Source organism: Triturus cristatus, chromosome 5_1 (genome assembly GCF_964204655.1).
Source record: "Triturus cristatus chromosome 5_1, aTriCri1.1, whole genome shotgun sequence".
NCBI lineage: Eukaryota > Metazoa > Chordata > Amphibia > Caudata > Salamandridae > Triturus > Triturus cristatus.
The window spans coordinates 647,900,624-647,922,984 of NC_140587.1; the positions used below are offsets into that span (position 1 = coordinate 647,900,624).

General features: G+C 43.3%; 1 protein-coding gene across 1 annotated transcript in view; it reads right to left on the reverse strand.

Moving 5' to 3' along the window:
- TGS1 (trimethylguanosine synthase 1) overlaps positions 1 to 22,361 on the reverse strand; it is a 255,651-nt gene that overhangs the window by 61,552 nt on the left and 171,738 nt on the right. The window contains exons 11-12 of the mRNA XM_085605608.1: positions 21,971 to 22,187; positions 15,416 to 15,494 (exon numbers count right to left, since the gene is read on the reverse strand). Coding sequence (XP_085461734.1) covers positions 15,416 to 15,494; positions 21,971 to 22,187 — 296 coding nt within the window. The remainder of the gene's footprint in view (positions 1 to 15,415; positions 15,495 to 21,970; positions 22,188 to 22,361) is intronic.

Genomic DNA, 22,361 nt, shown 5'->3' on the forward strand with positions numbered 1-22,361 from the left:
TCCAGGATTCTTGCCCCGAGTCAAAGATGACTTTTGCTAAGTTTCAGGAGTCTGTAATAGGCAACCTTGTTGTAGTGGAACAGGCAAGTGTTCCTAGAGTTGGAGTGGTGGAGGATGTTGCTAGATTGAGAGATCGCCACTTTCCTGATCACATTCCTCCCACACCCTCAAAAGATTTTCCCAGTAGGAGATGTAGAGTCTGTTGGCGAAGAGGTATGCGGAAGGAGGTTCGTATGTACTGCCCCGACTGTCCTTCGAATCCTGGGCTGTGTGTCCCGGCTTGTTTTAGAGCGTTCCACACGCAAAATCATTTTTGGGAGCATTCATGAGTGGTAAAGTGAACTGCCTGGTCTGTATTCTTTTGAAAATGTGATTATGTTTCAAGGTTGGCGTTAGTGCAATGTATTTAGTTGGTGATTTTGTGTTTGTAGATTTGTATCTATTTGCGATTTGTTTGTGTTTTTATTTTTGTCTTTAAAAATCCTAAATGTGATGGCGGTGTGTGTAGGCTGGCGCTTGGCTGTTGGTGTGTGTGGACTGGCACTTGCTTGGCGGTGTGCGTGGAATGGTGCTTGGCTGGCGGTGTGCGTGGACTGGTACTTGGCTGGCAGTGTACGTGGACTGGCGGTGTGCATGGACTGGTGCTTGGCTGGTGGTGTGCATGGACTGGAGCTTGGCTGGCGGTGTGCGTGGAATGGTGCTTGGCTGGTGGTGTGCGTGGACTGGTACTTGGCTGTCGGTGTGCATGGACTGGAGCTTGGCTGGCGGTGTGCGTGGATTGTCGATTGGCTGGCGGTGTGCCTGGACTGGCGATTGGCTGGCGGTGTGCCTGGACTGGCGCTTGGCTAGCGGTGTGCGTGGATTGGTGTTTGGCTAGCGGTGTGCGTGGACTGGCGCTCTGCTAGCGGTGTGTGTGGACTGGCGCTCGGCTGGCTGTGTGTGAGTAGTGACTTGCTGCTGGTCACTATACACACTGCTAGCTGAGTGCCACTCCACGCAATCCATCAGCTTGTGTAGTTGCTGTGTCAGGAATGTTGGCGTGTGAAAGTGATGGGCCCTTGAATGGCGCTGTGTGCTGGTGTGAGTTTTGTTATGTGATGGGCCCGCGGCTGGCAGTGTGAATGGTTTTGAATGTCTCACACGTATGAATGGCCTGTAAAGAGGTTGGTGCCTTGTCGTGGCTTTACAGCTCACGAGCTGTGAGTCAATGGTTCAGTTTCTCGCCCTTTCAATTATTAACAGTGTTTTTCATTTTTGTGAAATCACTTGCTAATACAATTGTAAATACTGAACCATCACTCACCCTCGTGCCAAATCCAACCAGTATATGTGTGTGCTTGAGGATTAGATGGCTGTGCAGTAATATTTGTCTTTCTGAAGCAGGGTGTACCTTGTCCCTTTTTGTGAATTTTGTAATGTGTTTTGCTTTTGTGCCTGGTGGTGCGAATGGTCTTGTTTGTATCATGTATGAAAGGTGTGTAAATGGCCTGTAAAGTGGTTGGTGCCTTGACGTGGCTTTACAGCTCACCAGCTGCGAGTCATTGGTTTGGGTTTTTGTGAATTTAATTATTGACAGTGCATTTCATTTTTGTGACATCTCTTGTTAATAAAACTTAATACACTGAACCATGACTCGCCCTCGTGCAAAATCCAACCAGTATGTGTGTGTTTGAGGAAAAGATGGTTGTGCAGGAATCTTTGTCTTTAGTTTCTCTGCCAAGGTGTACTTTCCATGTAAGAATAAGCCACCAACTGTAGATATTGTTGAAAACCCTTGGGAGTTCATGGTGATGTCTCTCTTGTGAATTCAAAAAGTTTTTTTTATCCCCAATGTCCTGCAAACCTCAAAATGTCTGCCACATTTTCATTGCAATATTGTTCCAAAATTCTCACGCTGTAGAAACAAACCAATATTTATGTCTAAACTATCTGGTTTTGCAAGGGGGTCACTTTGGTTTTTGGCCCGGTGCTCGGCGGCCATCTAGGGAAACCTACCAAACCCACACATTTCTGAAAACTAGACACCCGGCGGCTTCCAGGGAGGTATGGCTTGCGTGGATCCCCCAACGTTTCCTTACCCAGAATCCCCTGCAAACCTCAATTTTTGCTGGAAAAAAATCACTTTTTTCACACATTTTGGTTTGGGAAAGTTGTGGCATCACAGGGCTCACACAAATTTATCACCACCCAGCGTTCCCCCAGGTCTCCCGGTAAAAATGGTGCCTCACTTGTGTGGGAGGCCCAAGTACCCACCGCAGGCAAGGGCCCAAAACGTAGTGAGGCGACATCAAAATGGCCCATCGCAAAACCACCTGGTTTTGCAAGGGGGGTCTCTTTGGTTTTTGGCCTGGTGCTCGGCGGCCATCTAGGGAAACCTACCAAACCCACACATTTCTAAAAACTAGACACCCGGCGGCTTCCAGGGAGGTATGGCTTGCGTGAATCCCCCAACGTTTCCTTACCCAGAATCCCCTGCAAACCTCAATTTTTGCTGAAAAAAATCACTTTTTTCACACATTTTGGTGTGGGAAAGTTGTGGCATCACCGGGCTCACACAAATTTATCACCACCCAGCGTTCCCCCAGGTCTCCCGGTAAAAATAGTGCCTCACTTGTGTGGGAGGCCCAAGTACCCGCGGCAGGCAAGGGCCCAAAACGTAGTGAGGCGAAATCCACGTTGCCTATCAAAAAAATGTTTGGGCCCTTGCCTGCCGCGGGTACTTGGGAACGCGGGGTGGGTGGAAATGCGTGGATCCACGCAGATTCCAGACGTTTCCTTCACAGAAATGTGGGGAAAATGTGTATTTTTTGTCATTTTTTAACGTTTGCAAGGGATTCTGGGGAACAGACCATGGTGGGAAGCACTTAAGTCACCCCATCCTGGATTCCCCTGGGTGTCTAGTTTTCAAAAATATATAGGTTTGCTAGGTTTTCCTAGGTGGCGGCAGGGCTAGGGTTCACAAACTACAGCTAGTCACTTTGCCAAAAAAGGGTCATTTTTCACTGCAAAATTGAGGTGTGACCACGTTGCGTTTTGCGCCGTTTCCTGTCACGGGCACTAGGCCGTCCCGCACAAGTGAGGTGCCATTTTTCTCGTAGGACTTTGGGGAACGCGGGGTGGGTGGAAATTTGTGGTTCCACGCAGATTCCAGAACTTTCCATCACAGAAATGTGGGGAAAATGTGTATTTTTTGTCAATTTTTTACGTTTGCAAGGGATTCTGGGTAACAGACCATGGTGGGAGGCACTCAAGTCACCCCATCCTGGATTCCCCTGGGTGTCTAGTTTTCAAAAATGTATAGGTTTGCTAGGTTTCCCTAGGTGCTGGCAGAGCTAGGGTTCAAAAACTACAGCTAGACTCTGCGCAAAAAATGTGTAAAATTTCAGTGTGAAAATGTGGTGTGTTCACCTTAGGTTTTGAGCCACTTCCTGTTGTGGGCACTATGGCTACCCACACAAGTGAGGTACCATTTTTACCGGGAGACTTAGGGTAGTTCAGATTGGTAAAGCAACTGTCATTACCTATTGAATTTTGATGCATTTCTCCCTTCCAAATTAAAGATGTTGTGTAAAAAAAAAGTAATTTTGAAAAATGACCAATAATTGTCATGCAAGTATGAGTATTCCCAATTTCGAAAATGTGCAAATATGCACTGTTTCTAAACTCTGTAATTTGTTCCCATTTCAGAAATACATAGGTGTCTTTCATACCAATTTTTCCATGTATACATTTTCACACTATAATTGCTATATACCCGGAACAAAAAAAAAAAAACATTACAAAATGCTGCTCAGTTTTTTATTCTGGGTTCGTTGGGCTCTTGGGGAACCTACAAGTCCTATATATCCCCACAACCAGGAAGGTCCAGCGGATGTAACGGTACATTGCTTTCAAAGAGATGTCATAATTAGAAGAAGTTACAGGTGAAAACGTTAACACAAAAGGCTGCTTTTTTCAACTAATTTTTAATTTTTCCTATATTTAACTGTTAGTTTCTATAAAGAAACCTTGATGGATCAACACAAATGACCCCTTGCTGAATTCAGAATTTTGTCTACTTTTCAAAAATGTATAGCTTTCCAGGATCTATTATTGCTTTTCTACCCATTTCTACCATTATCTGGAAGGAGGTTGAAAGCACAAAAAATTGCAAAAATAGGGTATGTCCCAGAAAAATGTCAAAACTGTGTAAAAAATGTTGGATTTCTGACAAAAATCTGTCATTCCCTAAAAGCTGGAGAAATCGTGATTTCAGCCCCACAAACCCTTTTATGATATCATTTGCAGAGAAAAACCCAGACGCTTTCATTTGCAGCCACTTTTCCCCATTTTTCCCCCAAAAAACAAAATTTTGCTGTATTTTGACTAATTTCTGGGAACCCTCTAGGAGAATCCACAAACCCTGGGTACCTTTAGAATCCGCATGATGTCAGAAGAAAAGGACGCAAATTTGGCGTGGATACCTAATGTGGTCAAAAGGTTACAGGGGCCTAAGCGCGCCCTACCCCAAATAGCCCAAAAAAGGCTTAGCACAGGAGGGGAAAAGGCCTAGCAGTGAAGGGGTTAAACTGATTCAAATTTCAACTACATCAATATTCAATGCTGTGCTGCGAACACCCAGACGCTCGTCCGTGGCGCCTTGAAGATAAATTCAGTCCAGAATGCAAAAAGGAAAACCCAGTTTGCGGGTGTGAGCACAATTTATTGTAGCATGGAGTGCTATCCACTAATTTCAAAACGTAAGTTTCAAAGAAAGTTCATACTCTTCAGGTAAGGGGTAATCATTCATTTAATCTTCAAATCTTCATGGAATTGCAATCAACATCATGCAAATTCTTCCATTGCAAACAAAGTTCATACACGTGTGTTGATTTTGATTAATGCGTTATTAAGCACAACCTAATGTGTTTCGGGCCTGGTAGCGACCCTTCCTCAGGGGTCCTTCATTGCAACGCTAAAAAGAAAAGACAGGAAGGATTTCAACTAGCAGTCCTTATCAACATTTACTAAAAATAACCTAAATACATTGATGGAGCGTAAAATCAATAATGAAAAAGGACGTGATCAAAAGAAATTAGTGCTTCTCAATGCACAATCAAGCAGAAAGCCGCAGAATGACAGTGTATTTAATTAACATAAACAAAATAGAAAGCGTGCCTCAGATACGAGTGCTTCAATAGTCCAAGGATGAGGATGTGAGTGACGTAATCATTAACGGTTAGTCATGAGTAATTCATTTAAGAATACATGAAAAGTTACCAAGAAAGCTACCATGTCCAGCTTAAGATACTTCACCGGGTTTACATGACGGGGCCAAGGCTTCTGCGTATGGGCTATGCTGAGGATGGGTTGTGTAAGCGTGGGTGTGGTGCTTTGGCGACTTTTTTGCATATTTTGTGGGAATGCCCGAAGGTGGAGCGATTCTGGCGTGGTGTGCATGAGGTCCTGCGAGTGGTTACGCATGTCGCGCTGCTGCCTGAAGCGAGGAGATGCCTGCTGAATGTGTGGGAACCAACTGACTACTCGGTTCCGCAGACGCGATGGGTGACTCTGGGATATATGATAGCTAAGCGTGACATTGCTCAACTGTGGGGATCCCAGAGGCCCCCGGCGGTGTCGGCCTGGAAAGAACACATGGATTGGTGCATGTTCCGAGAAAAGGTGGTGTATGTGGCGAGGGGTAAGCCTGGGGCATGGGTGAAGGTATGGGGCCCCTGGAACGCCTACCGCGGGGGTATTTGCGCGCCACCTTTGCTGCCTGCGGCCTCACCAGCCCCGTCCCCTTAGTTGACTCCTTTCCTAGCCCCGAGCACGGAATTCCCCCAGTCCTCGATCTGTTCCCCTTCCCCTCTTTAGACTCCTGTGGATGGCTGGGGTCCCCCATTCGGGGAGCACGTGCGGTTACTGTCGACTGCAGGTTGCCTTGCGGGTGTGGTTTTTGTGTTGTTTGTGTAAAATGAAACCGTATTGTGGGGTCAGAGTGATGTGGCCCACGACGCTGATACCTCCTGATTTTGCTCCTCTGCAACGCCAAGTATTTTTGTATGTATGTCATATGCTCCTGTCATTCTAGCGGCCGGCCGGAAGGTTGTAGGCCCATACCTGTATATTCTTGAGATTGCAATAAACGGTTTCAAAAAAAAAAAAAAAAAAAAAAAAGAAAGCTACCATGTTGTGAAATCGTGACTTGTGAAGACATGCGCTTTATGGAGAAGCTTAACGCTGTGCACGAAGTAAAATAAAAAAATCTTTAGGTGATTAACCCGGTCACTAGTGAAATACGTTAACAATATTGTCGTGTTTAGTACCACATGCGAGCCAGAAGCAAAAGCGCTGTAACTTTTCAATTATCCACTTACGAACCGGAGTGTTTTACGTGCTATCACAAAAGATTACTGATTCTACGTCGGTGCTTGCTGTGACGCGCTACAAGCAGTGGGGCTACAGTTCTTACCGGGTTACTCTTCCATGTCAATTTCTCACGCACGAACGTAAGTGATGTGAGCAAATGTGCCTATTTAACTGTGCAGCTGATGCTTTAAAGAAACAGTATCTGGCCTGTCTCACAAGTGCAAAACAATAAAGTTAACGAAAAAAAACCTTACAGAGTGCAAACAAAAATGAATTTGCCAAATTGTACAATCATGACTAATAAAAAGAACCATGTGATAAACAGCTCCATCGTTTGCTGAATTATGGTATCTCTATTTACGAATACAAACATTAATTATTCAATTCATGACATAAGCATGTGTTTGACAGAATATTGAACCAACATAAAACGTCCTCAATCATGTGTTGATTACGTTGCCTCTGGTATGATATTTTCTACATTTCTTAGAGAAAACAGCTGAATTCGCTTCTGTTAATCATCCCGAGAGGCTGTAGGGATTGTAGTTTTTTGGTCCAAAAAAATTCAGATCTTGCCAGTGCTTTTTGTGGATCCTTGTCATATGATGGTTTTTGAGCCTCTAATATCGTGAAACGAAGTTGAGCTACATTGTGTCTTGCTTCCATCCAATGGAGTGCAACGGTCGATTTTTCATTTTTATTGCGAATATTACTTTTATGTTCCCTTATACGTAATTTAATTTTTCTTTCTGTCCTTCCCACATACATTTCGCAGCAAGGGCATTTTAGTGCATAAATCACGATAGAGGTGTCACAAGTGCTAGAATATTTTAAACTGATTTTGTTGCCTTTAGTTGGATGGATAAATGAGTCTCCTACAATGACATTATTGCAATGTACGCAATTCATACACCTCTTCATGCCTTTGTACGATTGACCATGCTTGTTTTTGTTAGCAGTTCCTTAAGGTTCTTAGACCGCTGCATTGCGAAAGTCAGTTTGTCTGGAAATAAAGCTCTTAAGTCTGGTTCCGTGTGAATGATGTCCCAATGCCTCATGATGATGGATTTGATTACGTTTGCTTTTGTAGAATGTTTCAAAACACACACTAAAAGATCCGATTGTTTTGAGACTGTGGGACATAATAGTCTCACTCGATCGACTGTTGACATTCTTCGTTTGGCTTTATCTAGAATGCTCAAAGGATATCCTCTTTAATGGAATTTTTCCATAAATCGATGTACAACTTGCTCTGTTTCTTCTGGATCAGATGTAATTCTTTTTAACCTGATAAATTGAGACTAGGGTAAATGTTTTTAAGAGCAGTATGATGAAAACTGGCAAAATTTAGAATATTGTTTCTGTCCGTAGGTTTTGTGAATACACTTGTCTTTATAGTGCCATGTTCTATTTGGATTAGTACATCCAAATAATTAAAGCGCGATTTTTCAATTAGATGTGTAAACTTAATACGGTCATGTATTGAGTTCAAAGCGATGATATTCTTTTCCAATTGATTGGGAACTCCTTTCCATATTATTAATATGTCATCGATGTAACTTTTATAAAGCACAAGATGTTGTGTCCATTCAGGTTTATTCAAAATGTTTTCAGTCTCCAATTTTGCCATATATACGTTAGCATACGAAGGAGTTCCCGCAAAGCCCATAGAAGTTCCATTGTTCTGGGCATAAAAATAATTTTTCCATTCAAAATAACTGTGATATAAAGCGAACTGTAGAAGTTCCAAAAGAAAAACCTTTTCATCTCTGATGTTGTCATGTTTAAGCAGGGCCCATTCAATGGCATCTATCCCATCAGCATGTGGAATAGAAGTGTAAAGGGCAGTAACATCTACTGTACATAGACAACAATTTTCTATATCAAGTACATCCAGTTCCTGTAGAATATTCAAAAGAGATGAAGTGTCTTTAATGTATGATTCTTGTTGTTGTACGATCGGCTGTAGAATATAATCTAGATATCTCCCTATTGGTTCAGACAAGGATACGCATGCCGAAACTATTGGACGAAAAGGTGGTTTTTCCAAATGTTTGTGTACCTTAGGAAGCATATACAGTTTTGGTCTTCTCGGGTATGTGATAGATAAACATTTCTTAGTATTGTTGTTGATCCACCCCATCTCAACAGCATGTGTAATGATTTGGTTTAACAATTTTTGGTACTCGATCGTGGGATCTTGATCCAATTTTGTATATGTATTGCTATCCGTACGGTGTTGCATTACACTTTGTTCATAACATTCTGTATTGAGCACGACCAACGTCCCTCCTTTATCTGCTTTCTGAAAAGTTAACTGATGGTTCAAGGCTAATTGTCTCAAAGTGCTCCATTCCTCGTTTGTAAAATTCATTTGATTGTGTTTTCGAAAGTTGATCTTCGTAATTTCTGCTTTCACTAATCGTTCAAAAGTATCGATGGATTTGTGTGAAATAGGAGAACAGAATGAACTTTTTGGTTTGAATTCTTTGTATTTATCTTCTTCTTGAATAGAGCTAGAAGTTTCAAACTGAAGAAGTATTTCAGATTGAGGATTCTAATGAACTTGAAGAGAGCAATTTCAGTCTGCTAAAATACTGTGATACGTTGGGACGTATGATGTTCCTTTGTTTAAGACAGCTATTTGAGCTTTTGAAAGCTGAACTTTAGAGATGTTGATAACTAAGTTGCTCTGGTCTTGCTGCGTAGGGATCTCTTGTCCAACTCGGTTTCCTGATCTTTTCCTCTTTCCCCTCCTTGTTTTTGTTTAGGTTTGTCGGGTCGGTGATTTGCCGCTGGGCTGGTGGATAAAAAAGTTGATTTAGCAGCCTGGCTTGTTCCTGACGTGCTAGCACTGTTGTCAATCGTAGTTGCATCCCTGTTTAGTGGTGTACGATTTTGGGCTAACTCGGAGTTGGATACTACACTTTCTTGTGATGAACCAGAATTTTGTGGTCTTTGCCATTTGCGTTAATTATAGACCTCTGCCCGAGTGTAAACCTCATCGAGTTTATAGTCTAGGGTATCACGACAAAATTTCTTAATCTTCCGTTCATGTATTTCTTTCGCATACTTGGCAAGTTTGACATTGAGATCCTGTAGAAGTTCCTCCCAATTCTCAATAGACTTTTTTGATAATTCTTCTTTGATGTCGAAAATCTCCTCTTCTAGGGATTTTAAGATGTTAGATAATTCCTCTACTATTAAGAGAATCAAATCCAGCGAGCACTTATTTAAAATCTGGTACCAGCTTTCCATGAATTGTTTATTTGTCTTGCAGAGCATAGGTTTTAGAGCAATCCGTAGGCCTCTGGGGTTTCTTTTAGCCCTATGATAATGAATAAGAGTAGTGGCATGAAGTCTTTGGTTGATTTCTTTGCGGCTGAGATATTCAAGTTAAGTAATTGCGTTGTGGACGATATTTGTGGACTGAAAAGTCTAGCCTCCTGTACCAAACTGTACATTTTTGAGACTGCTTCATTGGAAAACGCTAAATTGTCTGCTTTATTGGATGTGAGTGAAGCTATTTCTTCGAACGACATGTTGATGTAGGTGCAACGTTAGATGCTGTGGACCAATAGTGTAGAAATACTTCGTTGTTGCCAACGTGCACACTCAGTATTAAACTGATTCAAATTTCAAGTACATCAATATTCAATGCTGTGCTGCGAACACCCTGACGCTCGTCCGTGGCGCCTTGAAGATAAATTCAGTCCAGAGTGCAAAAGGGGAAAACCCAATTTGCGGGTGTGAGCACAATTTATTGTAGCATGGAGTGCTATCCACTTATTTCAAAACGTAAGTTTCAAAGAAAGTTCATACTCTCCAGGTAAGGGGTAATCATTCATTTAATATTCAAATCTTCATGGAATTGCATTCAACATTATGCGAATTATTCCATTGCAAACAATAAAGTTCATATGCGTGTGTTGATTTTTGATTAATGCGTTATTAAGCACAACTCAATGCATTTCGGGCCTGGTAGCGACCCTTCCTCAGGGGTCCTTCATTGCAACGCTAAATAGAAAAGACAGGAAGGATTTCAACTAGCAGTTCTATCAACATTTACTAAAAATAAACTAAATACATTGATGGAGCGTAAAATCAAAAATGAAAAAGGACGTGATCAAAAGAAATTAGAGCTTCTCAATGCCCAATCAAGCAGAAACCCGCTGAATGACAGTGTATTTAATGAACATAAACGAAATAGAAAGCGTGCCTCATCTACGAGTGCGTCAATAGTTCAAGGATGAGGATGTGAGTGACGTAAATCATTAACGGTTAGTCATGAGTAATTCATTTAAGAAGACATGAAAAGTTACCAAGAAAACTGCCATGTTGTGAAATCGGGACTTGTGAAGACATGCGCTTTATGGAGAAGCTCAACGCTGTCCATGAAGTAAAATAAAAAAATCTTTAGGTGATTAACCCGGTCACTAGTGAAAGACGTTAACAATATTGTCGTGTTTAGTACCACACACGAGCCAGAAGCAAAAGCGCTGTAACTTTTCTAGTATCCCCTTACGAACCGGAGTGTTTTACGTGCTACCACAAAAGATTTCTGATTCTACGTCGGTGATTGCTGTGACGCGCTACAAGCAGTGGGGCTGCAGTTCTTACCGGGTTACTCTTCCATGTGAATTTCTCATGCACGAACGTAAGTGACGTGATCAAACGTGCCTATTTAACTGTGCAGCTGACGCTTTAAAGAAACAGCTACTGGTGAGTGGGAGAGTTACTCTGAAAAATCTCCAGTCAGGGGCTTAGGGGTTCTCGCAAGGTGAGAAATATGCAGTTAGAAACATCTCTCAAACAGACTTAGGACCTGCTTTAATTTGGCGGATGAATTATGTACCATCGCCATGACGCAGAATATTACTCACGGCAATGGTACTCCGCATGACAAATTTAGAGATGTCTGCCAGCCCAGGGGACACCTCTTGCTTTTCTAGGAATCACTGCCACAGCGTTTCTGTAAATGAACTGAAAGTTTGACAGACAGCTCAGCCAGCATGATGGAGCTGTACGTCAAACAATTTTTCATTTTCAAAAACAAAATCCCAAAGCGGGATTTTGTTATTGAAAATAAAAAAGCAATAAGCCCCCCATCATGGGAGTATTCTCCCGTGGCGGGGGGAGGGGGTCATTTTGCAGTTATCAATGCTTCTTACCACCAGGTTTTTACAGAGTAATAACTTGCAGTTTGTCAGTCCACTCTAAATAGGGCAGGCAGCCTAACTCTGGCAAAACCTCTGATGCTGATTAATCTGTTGGGCCAACGGAGGTGTTTGACAGCAGTTGACAGAGTAGTTGCCGTCGTCGACGGCGGAGAGGGTACTCTGTTATCGTTGGGACGGAGTACCCTCTCTTCCAAACGCTAAACAGGGCCCTAAAATAGGTTTTACTGTCTACAGAAGCGAGGCATTGGTAATCATTTGTGAACAGTTTGCGATAAGTTTGATCAGATTTTTTTCAAGATAGCCGGGATGCATTAGTAAGTTGCTGATCCAATTTTGTTTGCTATTTGATATTAGCTATTTAAAAATAAGTGGTCAGAGTACATCATAACAATGTCTCAGATGCCTGGATACGCACTATTGTTTTTGATTCCCTGTTGTTTCTTAGTACCTTAGAGCTGAGGAATGCGCGTAACTCTCACTTTTTCTAAGAAATCACTGGCCAAGCATCACAGGACATGTAGGAGGGAATGCTTTAATTTGAGGAAGCTGCAGGATCATTAAATTCAGAGATGATTCCCAAGATTTCCGATGCGGGAAACATGCAAAAGCGAAGCAAGAAGAGGAATAGTTAAGTTGAGAAACTTACAGATGAGTGTACCGGAAGATTCCTGCCAAGCATCCAGCGGCAGCCGGCACAGGCAAACGCGTTGGGGCAGGGCAGGGCGGGTGAGTCAACAAACGACGGAATAGATATATTATATTATTGATCTTTTAACAAAATATACTCTCTTACCTTTACTGCGTATTTTGCACATTTCTTGTACCCATATCCTGGTGTTCGTTCAGTCCCAGGCACCCCGGTCCGTGACGGCAAGTGCGGTTGAACGGAGGGTGCAGAGGAGGCTAGAGCGGACACACTTCCGGGCTGGGGGCATTTCCGGCGCCGAGTGGTCTAGTTGCTCAACGCCCCATACTTATTTCTACTCTATGCCATGCCGGGCGCGCAGCGGACGCGCGCAGTGGGCGCGCCAAAGGCAAGCCTGTCTGCGCCTCGACCGGGCCCAGGGCCACAACCCCTACTCAAATGGAGTCAAGCCTAGAGAGGATAAGTTATACTAGCCATGAGCTACTCTCACTCAGGGCCAAATCCCGCTGCCATACATTGATGATAATGAAAGAAGTCAAACAATGCCCAAGCTGCCAACTTCCTTTGAATTTTCATACAGCAGAAGGTCAACTCCATTCCAGAATCACCCTATCAGGTCAAATTTTAAAATCGTTAAGGCCGTGTTAATCAACTCACGTTCCTTTGTCAAGCACAACATCGAAATGGCCAATTTAATAGAAACTCAAAAACTAGACCTCATCTTCATTACCGAGACCTGGGAGGATGACACCTCAGACATAGATGTAACACTAGCGGTCCCAGAGGGATATTCAATTATCAGGTCAGACAGGAAAGGGAAACGGGGTTGAGGTTTGGCCATTATCTTTAGAAACGAACTAAGGACTAAGGGCTCGGACCAGGGCAGCAACCCAGAATGCGAAACTCTTTTCTTTCAGATCAACATCACAAACAACTACACATTTAAGGGCCTATTGATCTACAGACCACCTAGGGTAAGAACACCATTGACACAACTGCTAAGCCCATTTCTGGAATCCAGTGTGAAAGGCTCTGATTTTACCGTTCTGGGGGATTTCAACCTGCATCTTGAAAAAAGTTCCGATACAGACACAGCTACATTGAGTGATGCGCTGGCCAACTTAGCTATGGTTCAGATTGTTAATCAGAACACCCATAAAGCTGGGCATACTCTTGACGGGATTTTCACCTCTAATACCGACATCAAGCTTTTAGATATTTTACCGGTTCCCTGGTCGGACCATAAGGTCATAACATTCACCATCAACGTAAAAAAAGTTCCAAGCACATCTGCCCCTCCACCTATGAGTACATCATATTTTGACTGGGCCAGGTTAGACTCCACTAAACTAAAGGAGCAGCTTACACTTACAATCCCTGAATTGGAACCAGACATTAACATTGCTACAAATCAAATCTCGAGCTGGATAAAGCCAGCCGTTAATGAATTAGTCCCTCAAAAAAAAGTTACTTCTAGGAGAAAAACCTCTTCCCAACCTTGGTTCTCTGACTCACTAAAAGCACAAAAGCAATATTGCAGAAGGGTTGAGAGGAGATTGAGGACCAACTATGATCCACAGCTGAAAGACGAATACAAAACCTCCTTGGCCATGTACAAAAAATTAATACTAGAAGAAAAAAGCAAATATTTTATTCAAAAAATAGACGAGGCAAAGAATTCTAGCAAAGAACTCTTTGCTACTGTTAAAAAACTGACAAAAATCGACAGCGACAAACAGGTAGTAATCAGCTCTGAATTTTGTAACACTCTGGGCCAATTTTTTATAGATAAAGTGACCTCAGTTTACGAATCCTTCAAACTGACCGATAAGGTTTCTCCTATACAGTCACACACAGAACCCAAGGATGAATCTCGCCCACTAGAGCAGAATCCCTGTTTCCACTTTGTGCCACCTTCAGTGGAACAGATTCATCAAACAGTTAATAGGACTAAGTCTGGTAGCCTAACGGACCCTTGCCCACCGAAGGTTATGCATCTATTTCCTGAGCTGGTGAGCGAACAACTAGGCAGACTATTCTCTCAAATAGTAAATTCCTGCCGCTTCCCAGACATATGGATGCTTTATATGCTGGGATACAGGCTCCGCACCTAGCAAAACTACAACGCCTGCAAAATGCAGCGGCAAGATTGATACTGGACATCCCCAGGTCTGAGCCGATTACACACAGACTAAGATACCTACACTGGCTCCCAATGGAAAAAATAATAAAATTTAAGTCTGTATGTTTGGCTTATAAGGCACTGCATGGGAGTGGCTCTCAGTTTTTAAAAACTCATTTACGACTGTATGAGCCATCCAGGAATCTTCATTCTAGCCAAGCAAAACTGATCCAGATCCCAAGATACAAACAGGTCGGGAAGGGGGTGGTGGGTGGTGGTGGGGGGGGGGGGGGGGGGGGGGGAGGGGAGAAGCTTTCTGCTACACGCAGCAAGGGCCTGGAACCTTCTCCCAATCACAATCAAAAACAGTCCCTCTATGCTCTCATTCAGGAAAGAGGTAAAAACCTGGTTGTTCTCCTCCACTTAGACAAAGCCGTGATATTTCCCGGGTATTCTCTGTCTCTATGCAGCGCCAAGACACCCATGGGCATACGTGCGCTTTATAAATCTTTAAATCAAATCAAATCTAAATAAATAATACCTATTCCGTCGTCTGTTGGCTTCCCCCCGCCGCACCCCACCCAGCCTCAACGCACTTACCTGTGCCGGCCGCCACTGCAAGTATCTAAACAGTGACCACATTAAACACATTTTATTCTTATACTACTGAAAAAAACAATAAAGCAGGAGATAAATATTAATTTTGAGGTGCATATAAACTGCAACATCCAGGACATTAAAGAGCATTAAAATCAAGAAACATGACGGCAAGAGAAGTGAGGGGTAAAATGACGTGGAGAGGTTCAAACTAAGAAAAATTAATACCTGCTAAATAATCAATGTGATTACGATTCAGAACCAGCTTATACAATTTAGTAAAAGGGATCAACAATTACTAACAAAAACTCTCTAGGGGCAGTTCAAGGGAAACACAATCTATAACGCTTGAAAATGTAATAGAAAACACATATTTGTACTGCAAACGACAATCTGCATGAATGCCTGGTTAAAATTGGGGTGAGGAATTGCACATATTTTGGACACAAAAGCTGTGAAAAAAAGGAAGGGTTAACGGTTTAAATCCTGACATTTTTAGACATGTAAAGAGGAACATACCTGGTCAACGTTAGAATTGCGTGGTAGGAAATAAATAATGTTGTTTGTTATTTTCTGGCACAGTTTAAAAATTTCAAATGTGAAAATGAGTCAAGGAAATTTCTCAGAAACAGTACATCAATCAGATCACGAATCCATACGCAGCAAAATGTACAATAACAATTAACACGTTCAACGAGGGTGAAACCTTTCATCAAGGAACAATTTACAGTACACTACGTTTGGAAGTTTTTCATGCAGATCTCTGCCGTCATGTTTCTCCTGCACTGCCTAGACTGCAAGAATGTCACGCCAGGAAAAGCAGGCTCCTTTCAAGATGGCTTCCCTCAAGCTGGAAGAATATGAGGAACTATCTAGGTTAAGAGTCCACTATCAAGGAGCAGAATTCCAGTTAAAACTAGTGGAAGGAAGAAGGGCAAACTCTTTCCACCAAGAAATGCAAGTCACTTCCAAAGACACTCCATTTTTGTCTCATATTGTTAATGTGAAGACAATCTAAAAACATGAAAAGGGTGCCAAGGTTGCCTATAGACATGCTACAGGGGTGAGAAATGTATTGCACTAAAGCTATTCCTTTTATTCCTTCAGTAGCACACAAGCTCATAGAAGTTTCCCTTCTTTAATATTCTTCTATTGCTTTCTTATTCAATCCACTACTTGCCTTTTGTTCGTTTGGATTAGAATCATTTTCCATTTAAGCTATTCTTGAAATATTCGAACAGTTGGCCTGAAAGAGTTCTTGTGCACTCAGGAACAGAGATGACCAACTGAAAAATTCTCCACTGGGAACCCAAATGCAAGGGAAAATGCCATCCGTGAGTGTAATCACTGGGGTCTGCTGTCTAAAAATGTAAACCCTTCTAAAACTTTTTTTTTTAATTCGCAAATATATGAAAGGAGCTGGCAAGAGGATGCATTAAACAGTTCCTTTCCAATCTCCCAATACCCGTATCAACATATTGAATAGGCACTCCGTTAAAGGTCTTATCCTGGGATGGCAATGTCTCCTGATAGTCTAAAGTGGAGAAACACATTCGACTGGAACGAGTAAAGATTACTTAGAAAACCTCTAAGAGAAGGTCAACCTTTAGGAGTCTTTAGAGGGCCTTTTTGAAGAATGGTAAAGGTGGAGCTGGTCTTATAATTCCTGGTTGCCATGCTTTCTGTAATTGAAAAGTTAAAACTGCTAGTATTCTCTTAAATTCTGAGAGGTAAGCAAGTAAGTTCAAGAGAAGGGAAGGGAGTTTTCCTAAAATACATACAGCTCACCCAATTTGTAGGAATAGGTGCGATGTAACGAAAATATTGAAGGACCTTCAAGGCCAGACATCTGATGTGTGGAAGGAAATCATTCTGGGTCAGTCTTTTGGTCATACTGCATACTTACAACCCAACAGATTATGTGCAGCTAAATTGCCTATGAAAAAGGGCCCTTGCCTACCAAGACTGATAGTAACCTCATATTTTCAAACAAACCACCCCCATGAACTAACTCATGAACATCTTCCAAAAGCCTTGTGTTCAAGGTATCATCCTTTCAACATTTAAATAAGAGTCAGGCCCAGTTTTGTACATAAGAGATTGATGTCGTAGAGAGAAGCACTTTGTTTTGGGCTCCCACAGACATGGCGGTGAGCAAGCCTCTAGCCTTACACTTTTTTCAGGACCATGCAGTAAGCGTGTACTGGCGGAGTCCTGCCTTTAAATTAGTTCTCTGACAAACAGAGCAATAAAACTTCCTATGCAGTGCAACTCAAAGTGCTAAGTATCCTTTGTTGGAGCTTGGAATATTGCCTCTAATATTATATTTATAAAGACTCGCAACTGACTTGGCTGACAACGATGGATGTTATCAAGAAACCTCTCTCCCAGCCTCTGGAGCATGCACTTTATTCCCAACGCATGGCATTTCTGTAAAAAAGTTATCTAACTTGCTATGAGACTCTCTACTGGATGACATATTTTCTGCCTACCACTTTAAATCTGCTTGTTATATGAGGCTCTACACTTCTGCAGTTCTGTGAATGAACCACTGCCTCTCCTCAGAGCTACAAAAGCAGGCTTTCACAGAGAACCTCTATAATGCTAAGCTAACCGCATGGCTACATGAATCTGTATTAATAGCTGCTGTAGTGGAGCTTCACAGAAAGCCACGAGTTCAGACACACTAGCTGTTCTGAAATGGGTCTATTTGCTGCAACTACAGGTTGATGATGGAACCCCTTGTCTTGTGCTGCTGGGGAGTCAAAAATATTTATGACCCTTAACAGACCACCAAGCAAAAGTCACATTTATCTGCCATTGCTGTCTGTTGTTGTCATTTGGGAGCACCACTCCTGGTGTCCTCTCCCACTGCATGCTCCAATTACAAGTACATCCATATGACTCAGAGTCATACGCACACATAACCATATGGATTTGTTAACTATAGCTGTCCAGACCCCTGCAATCTATACATTAAACTGGAATAACTGCATCTTCATTTGGTCATGTATTATAAGTAACTAGGGGTACTCGAACAACAAACACAGCTTTATCATTGTTAATTGTGGGACTGCTCACATTAAACATTTCTTTCCTAAAGAACAGTGAAATGGAAACTTTGCTTTCTCATTCAGCAGGATGATATCCAGGCACTACAATCGAACAAATCAAATGTCAGAGTGAATAACACTAATAGAAATGTCTATAATAGTTTGAAAGCATTTACTTGTGCCCTCCTTTTACTTCTACTTAGTTTGTTGTCAGACAGTAGGTCTGCATCTCCTGCTGTAGATTAGTTTAGTCCAACATAGAAACAATTGCTGCCTTTCCATTTCCAACTACTAACACCACCTTCTATTTTAAAGTTATAAACAGTCTATTAGACGTTCCTCCTTAATGCCAATGATCTCATCATAACCCATGACGCAAGACTTGATTAGCAGTTTAACATTTCGTTAATAATACTCCTGAAAACTCCTGCTCTATGTAAAGGCAGCTTAAAAACTCCATATTTATAACAGTCCTACCTTACATTAGGAATCAATGCAGTCTACCTATGTTGGAGGCAGACTGCCAAAGTTAGCTATTTAATCTAAAACTGGAGTGATCAAAACTAGAAGACTCCTAAAGAACAAATTACTTAATTTTGGTAACACTTTTTCTGGTAGAGACTCTACTAAACACCCGATTCCTCACCTTAGACTATTCTCCTTGGATCAGACTGGATCTGGGAAATGCCAAGCAGTACCTCGCTCATCGGTAGGTGGCATCAGACAGCTCCGTGTCAATGTCGTCTACATTGGAAGTGACACGCACAGTGCCACCCCAGCGCACTGACATCAGTTTCTTTTGTGACTATTTCCGCTACAAAAATGCAGAGCCACGACTGAACATTATGTGATCAATGAACAGATATCCATTTGGTTTTAGGATGAAGAGCCAAATTCCAGAGCTGGGAGAATCAGTAAAGAATAGCCTCCAACAAGGAGGCATGAAGAGAATTAACATTAAGGGAGGGGCGCCAAGCCACACACCTGTTCCAATAGTAGGCATACAAAGTCCTAGTTGAGAGACTCATGGCTGTCAGGATGACATCACAAATCTAGGGCGGAAGGTCAAAAGCATTCAACTGTCGCTGCTGAATCTCCATGCATAATGGTGGAATATGCACAGGTTCGGGTGCAGAGTCCTGCCTTGCTGCTGCCACAGGAGATCCTCCTAAAGGGGCAGCCTGATCGCAGGACAGATTCACATTCTCAGGAGTTTGAGATATCAAACTCTACTTGCCCAGTTCTGAGCCACCGGGATAACTGGACAGGATGTCCTGATCTTCTTAAGAACATGGGGCAGGAGTGTTATTAGTGAAAAGGCTTACAGGAGGCTCATTTCCAGTCTAAGTGGAACGTGTCTCAGAGCGACAGCCACTTTGGAAACTCCAGAGCGCATAAGATCTGACATTGTGCATTTTCGACAGAGGCAAATAGATTTAGACACAGGTGAGGTCAAAATCAACTAATTCGTCATTTTCAGCAGCACCAAGTAGCGTGAATAACAAACATACCCTACTTCTGATGCTGGCACCCTCTTGATTGCTACTTTGACGTGATGGAACAAGGAGCCATTCTTCTAATGGTGGCAAATGTAGTAGGAATTCCAGGAATGGAAAGGAAATAACCCTTCTCTACAATTAGAAGCACCCACTTGTTGGAGGTTATAACTTGTCATTGGAGCATGTTGTGCCTGATCGTGCCACCAAAGGGATGGGTGTGCTGTGTGGAGGTCCTATTAAGGAGGCTTGGAGTCTGTGGCAGCCAGATAGGTGGAGAATTGGACAGAGCACTGGGAGTGGGCTCTGCATCCCTTATGGGATCTGTGGCACTGGCCACGAAAGGCCTGGAAAGCTTGCTGGGGAGGTGGCTATGGCTGGTATTGCGGATGCCCATGGTAGTTACGACCGTGGCCGGCGATGGAGCCAAAGGACGGTACTGTTGCCGGGGGCCCAAGAATAAGCACAGGGATCTGGCGGTGACCCGGATTTCCTCGAAGCGCTAGAGCGCCAGGTTGGCTTTGTCACCGAATAGGTGGGTGCCGTTAAAGATGATTGGACATCCCCTGAAAAAAAAGTGGACATTAACCAGAAGTGGCTGCAAAGTACCACCATGGTGGTCATGGTCTTGTCTAATGATTCAGTCATGTTCAGCCCACAACCAATGGAGAATATTGTTGTGTCACGGCCATCAACCAATGCCTGGGTTAGGATGGCCTGGCATTCTTTGGGCAACACTGGCAGCAGCTGCACAACCGAATCCTACAAGGCATGGGAATATCGGCCCAAGAGGCACGTCATGTTTACTGACCACAATGCTGAGCTGGTGGAAGAGAAGATGCGCTTCCCAAAGGTGTCCAGCCTCTTGGATTTCCTATCCAGTGGGTCTGCAGGAAACACGCTTATGTTTATCTGAGCTGTTGACGCCTGCACCACCAAGAGGAAAGCTGAGAGAGAAAGGCTGGGTATTAGAGGGCAGGATGATGCCAGCGGGCAATCATTCTGTGTACGGTAGCCCACATGCAGGGCTTGGCCTAGGTTCCCAGGAGAATGTCGGTAAGGGCCCCATTAAAGAGGAGCCAGAGCTCTGAAGACCCTACTTCTGGGTGAAGCACCTCCGTCAAGACATTGATCTGGACTTTGTCAGATAACAACTGCAGGTCAGGAACTCCACTGCCCTGCACATCACAGTTGCAAAAGATGCACCTTACTCCATGGCAGGGCACAGAAGAAAAATCAAGCTCAAGTCTGGAAAGGTGTCCAGGCGACACCCAGTTTCCAATACCAGTTTTCCCCCTGGTAGGGGTGGACCTCAAAGGGGCCATACCCCTCTTCCTCATCCCCCCCTTCAGGTAAAAAAGGTTATGTTCAGGAGTTGCAAGTCCAGTGATGAACATGGGCTAGATGGCACCGTTGTCAACTTTGAGTGGCATTGGGCAGCATTGTCTCGGGGTCAGAGATTGAGATCAGATCTTTGATTGGTGATGGTGTTGGGGGAACTGAGGCCAGGGAGGGTGACCCGTGTTGGCATCAGTCTGGATCTTGGTGCAGATTGAGACAGCCCGACTGGTGTGGAGGGCAAACCATCCAAAAGTAATCAATTAAGGGCACCTCTTGCCCCATCGGGGCCAAAGGCGCACAAAAAGGCCCACAGGCCTAAAGATGGAGAGCATGGCATCGTAGTACTCCTTGGGTTGGGCAGGGGTTGCTCTTGCTAAGGAAACTTAGGGAAACGTGGAGCAGACCAAGCCACCGGCTCTGCAGAAGAAGTGCAGGAATTGGGCCTAGAAACCTGGCGTTTGCTAGGGCAAGCCAAAGAGCGCTTCAACTTACTGTTCTTGACATACCCAACTTCGATGACGACAACTTGAGTGGGATAACAATCGTTCACGGGAATGGCTCTGAGACTGGCCCTGAGATATCCCTATGGAGCAGGTTCAGCACAGAGCCTTCTTCTACTGCGCCGCCAGGAGCTTCAAGGCCCGCTCAGGAGTCACCTTCTAATTCATGGACTTGGAGTCGGAGCAGGCTTTTGGATCATGGCTTGACCTCAGGCAAACCAAGCGTGGGTCAGAGGCAGACAACTGTCTTTGACATTCCTCACATGGTTTAAACCTAGTGGGTTTGTTGGGAGACACATCCCCATCACACTAGAAGCAGAGCTCAAAAAAGACTTGACGGAAAGTAAAAAGTGGTACAAAAGTGACCAAGTTAGCCTTCCAGATCCACGCTGTTGTCGCAAAAGTAAGGAACTGATGTCAGTGCCTGGGAAGCGCCTTTATAGGCACCATGCACATCACTTGCGACTCGGATTAAGTAATTGCGGAGTCATCCGACGGCACTTACCACCCTACAGAGGGTCTCCTCAAGATTTACCAGATCCAATCTAATGCCCGAGTAATATTATAAGGAGAGGAATCAGCGGTTAGAAATCTCTATCAGAAGCAGAAAATGCAAGCTTCAAATGTATAAACTCATATTTGACAATAGACAAGCGATGCAGATAAGAAGCACTGAAAGGATATCCATCAAGAGATATCATCGTTCTAATATCAAATGTTTCCACATTGGCGTAGTCGGGTCCTCCCCACGGAGGGCTGAGAAACACAACATCTGCCTTAATGTCTGGTGCCAGTAGCATGAAGTCCCCCAGGATAAATTCCATCTGCTGTGCAACACCATATACCTCAGCATTGTTGCGAGCAAGGTCGATCTTGACAGGATCGATATCTATTGCAATCACTAAACATAAGACAAAAGGAAAGTGGCATTAGAGGTTCAGAAATAAAGAATGCTTCCTGATATACTTAAGCCTTGATAAACATTCTAAATCAGCGCTCAATGTCTACAATCTACTGCTTTGATGAAGAACACATGAAGTAATATTTTGTGAGTTTTTAAATTACAATATCCTTC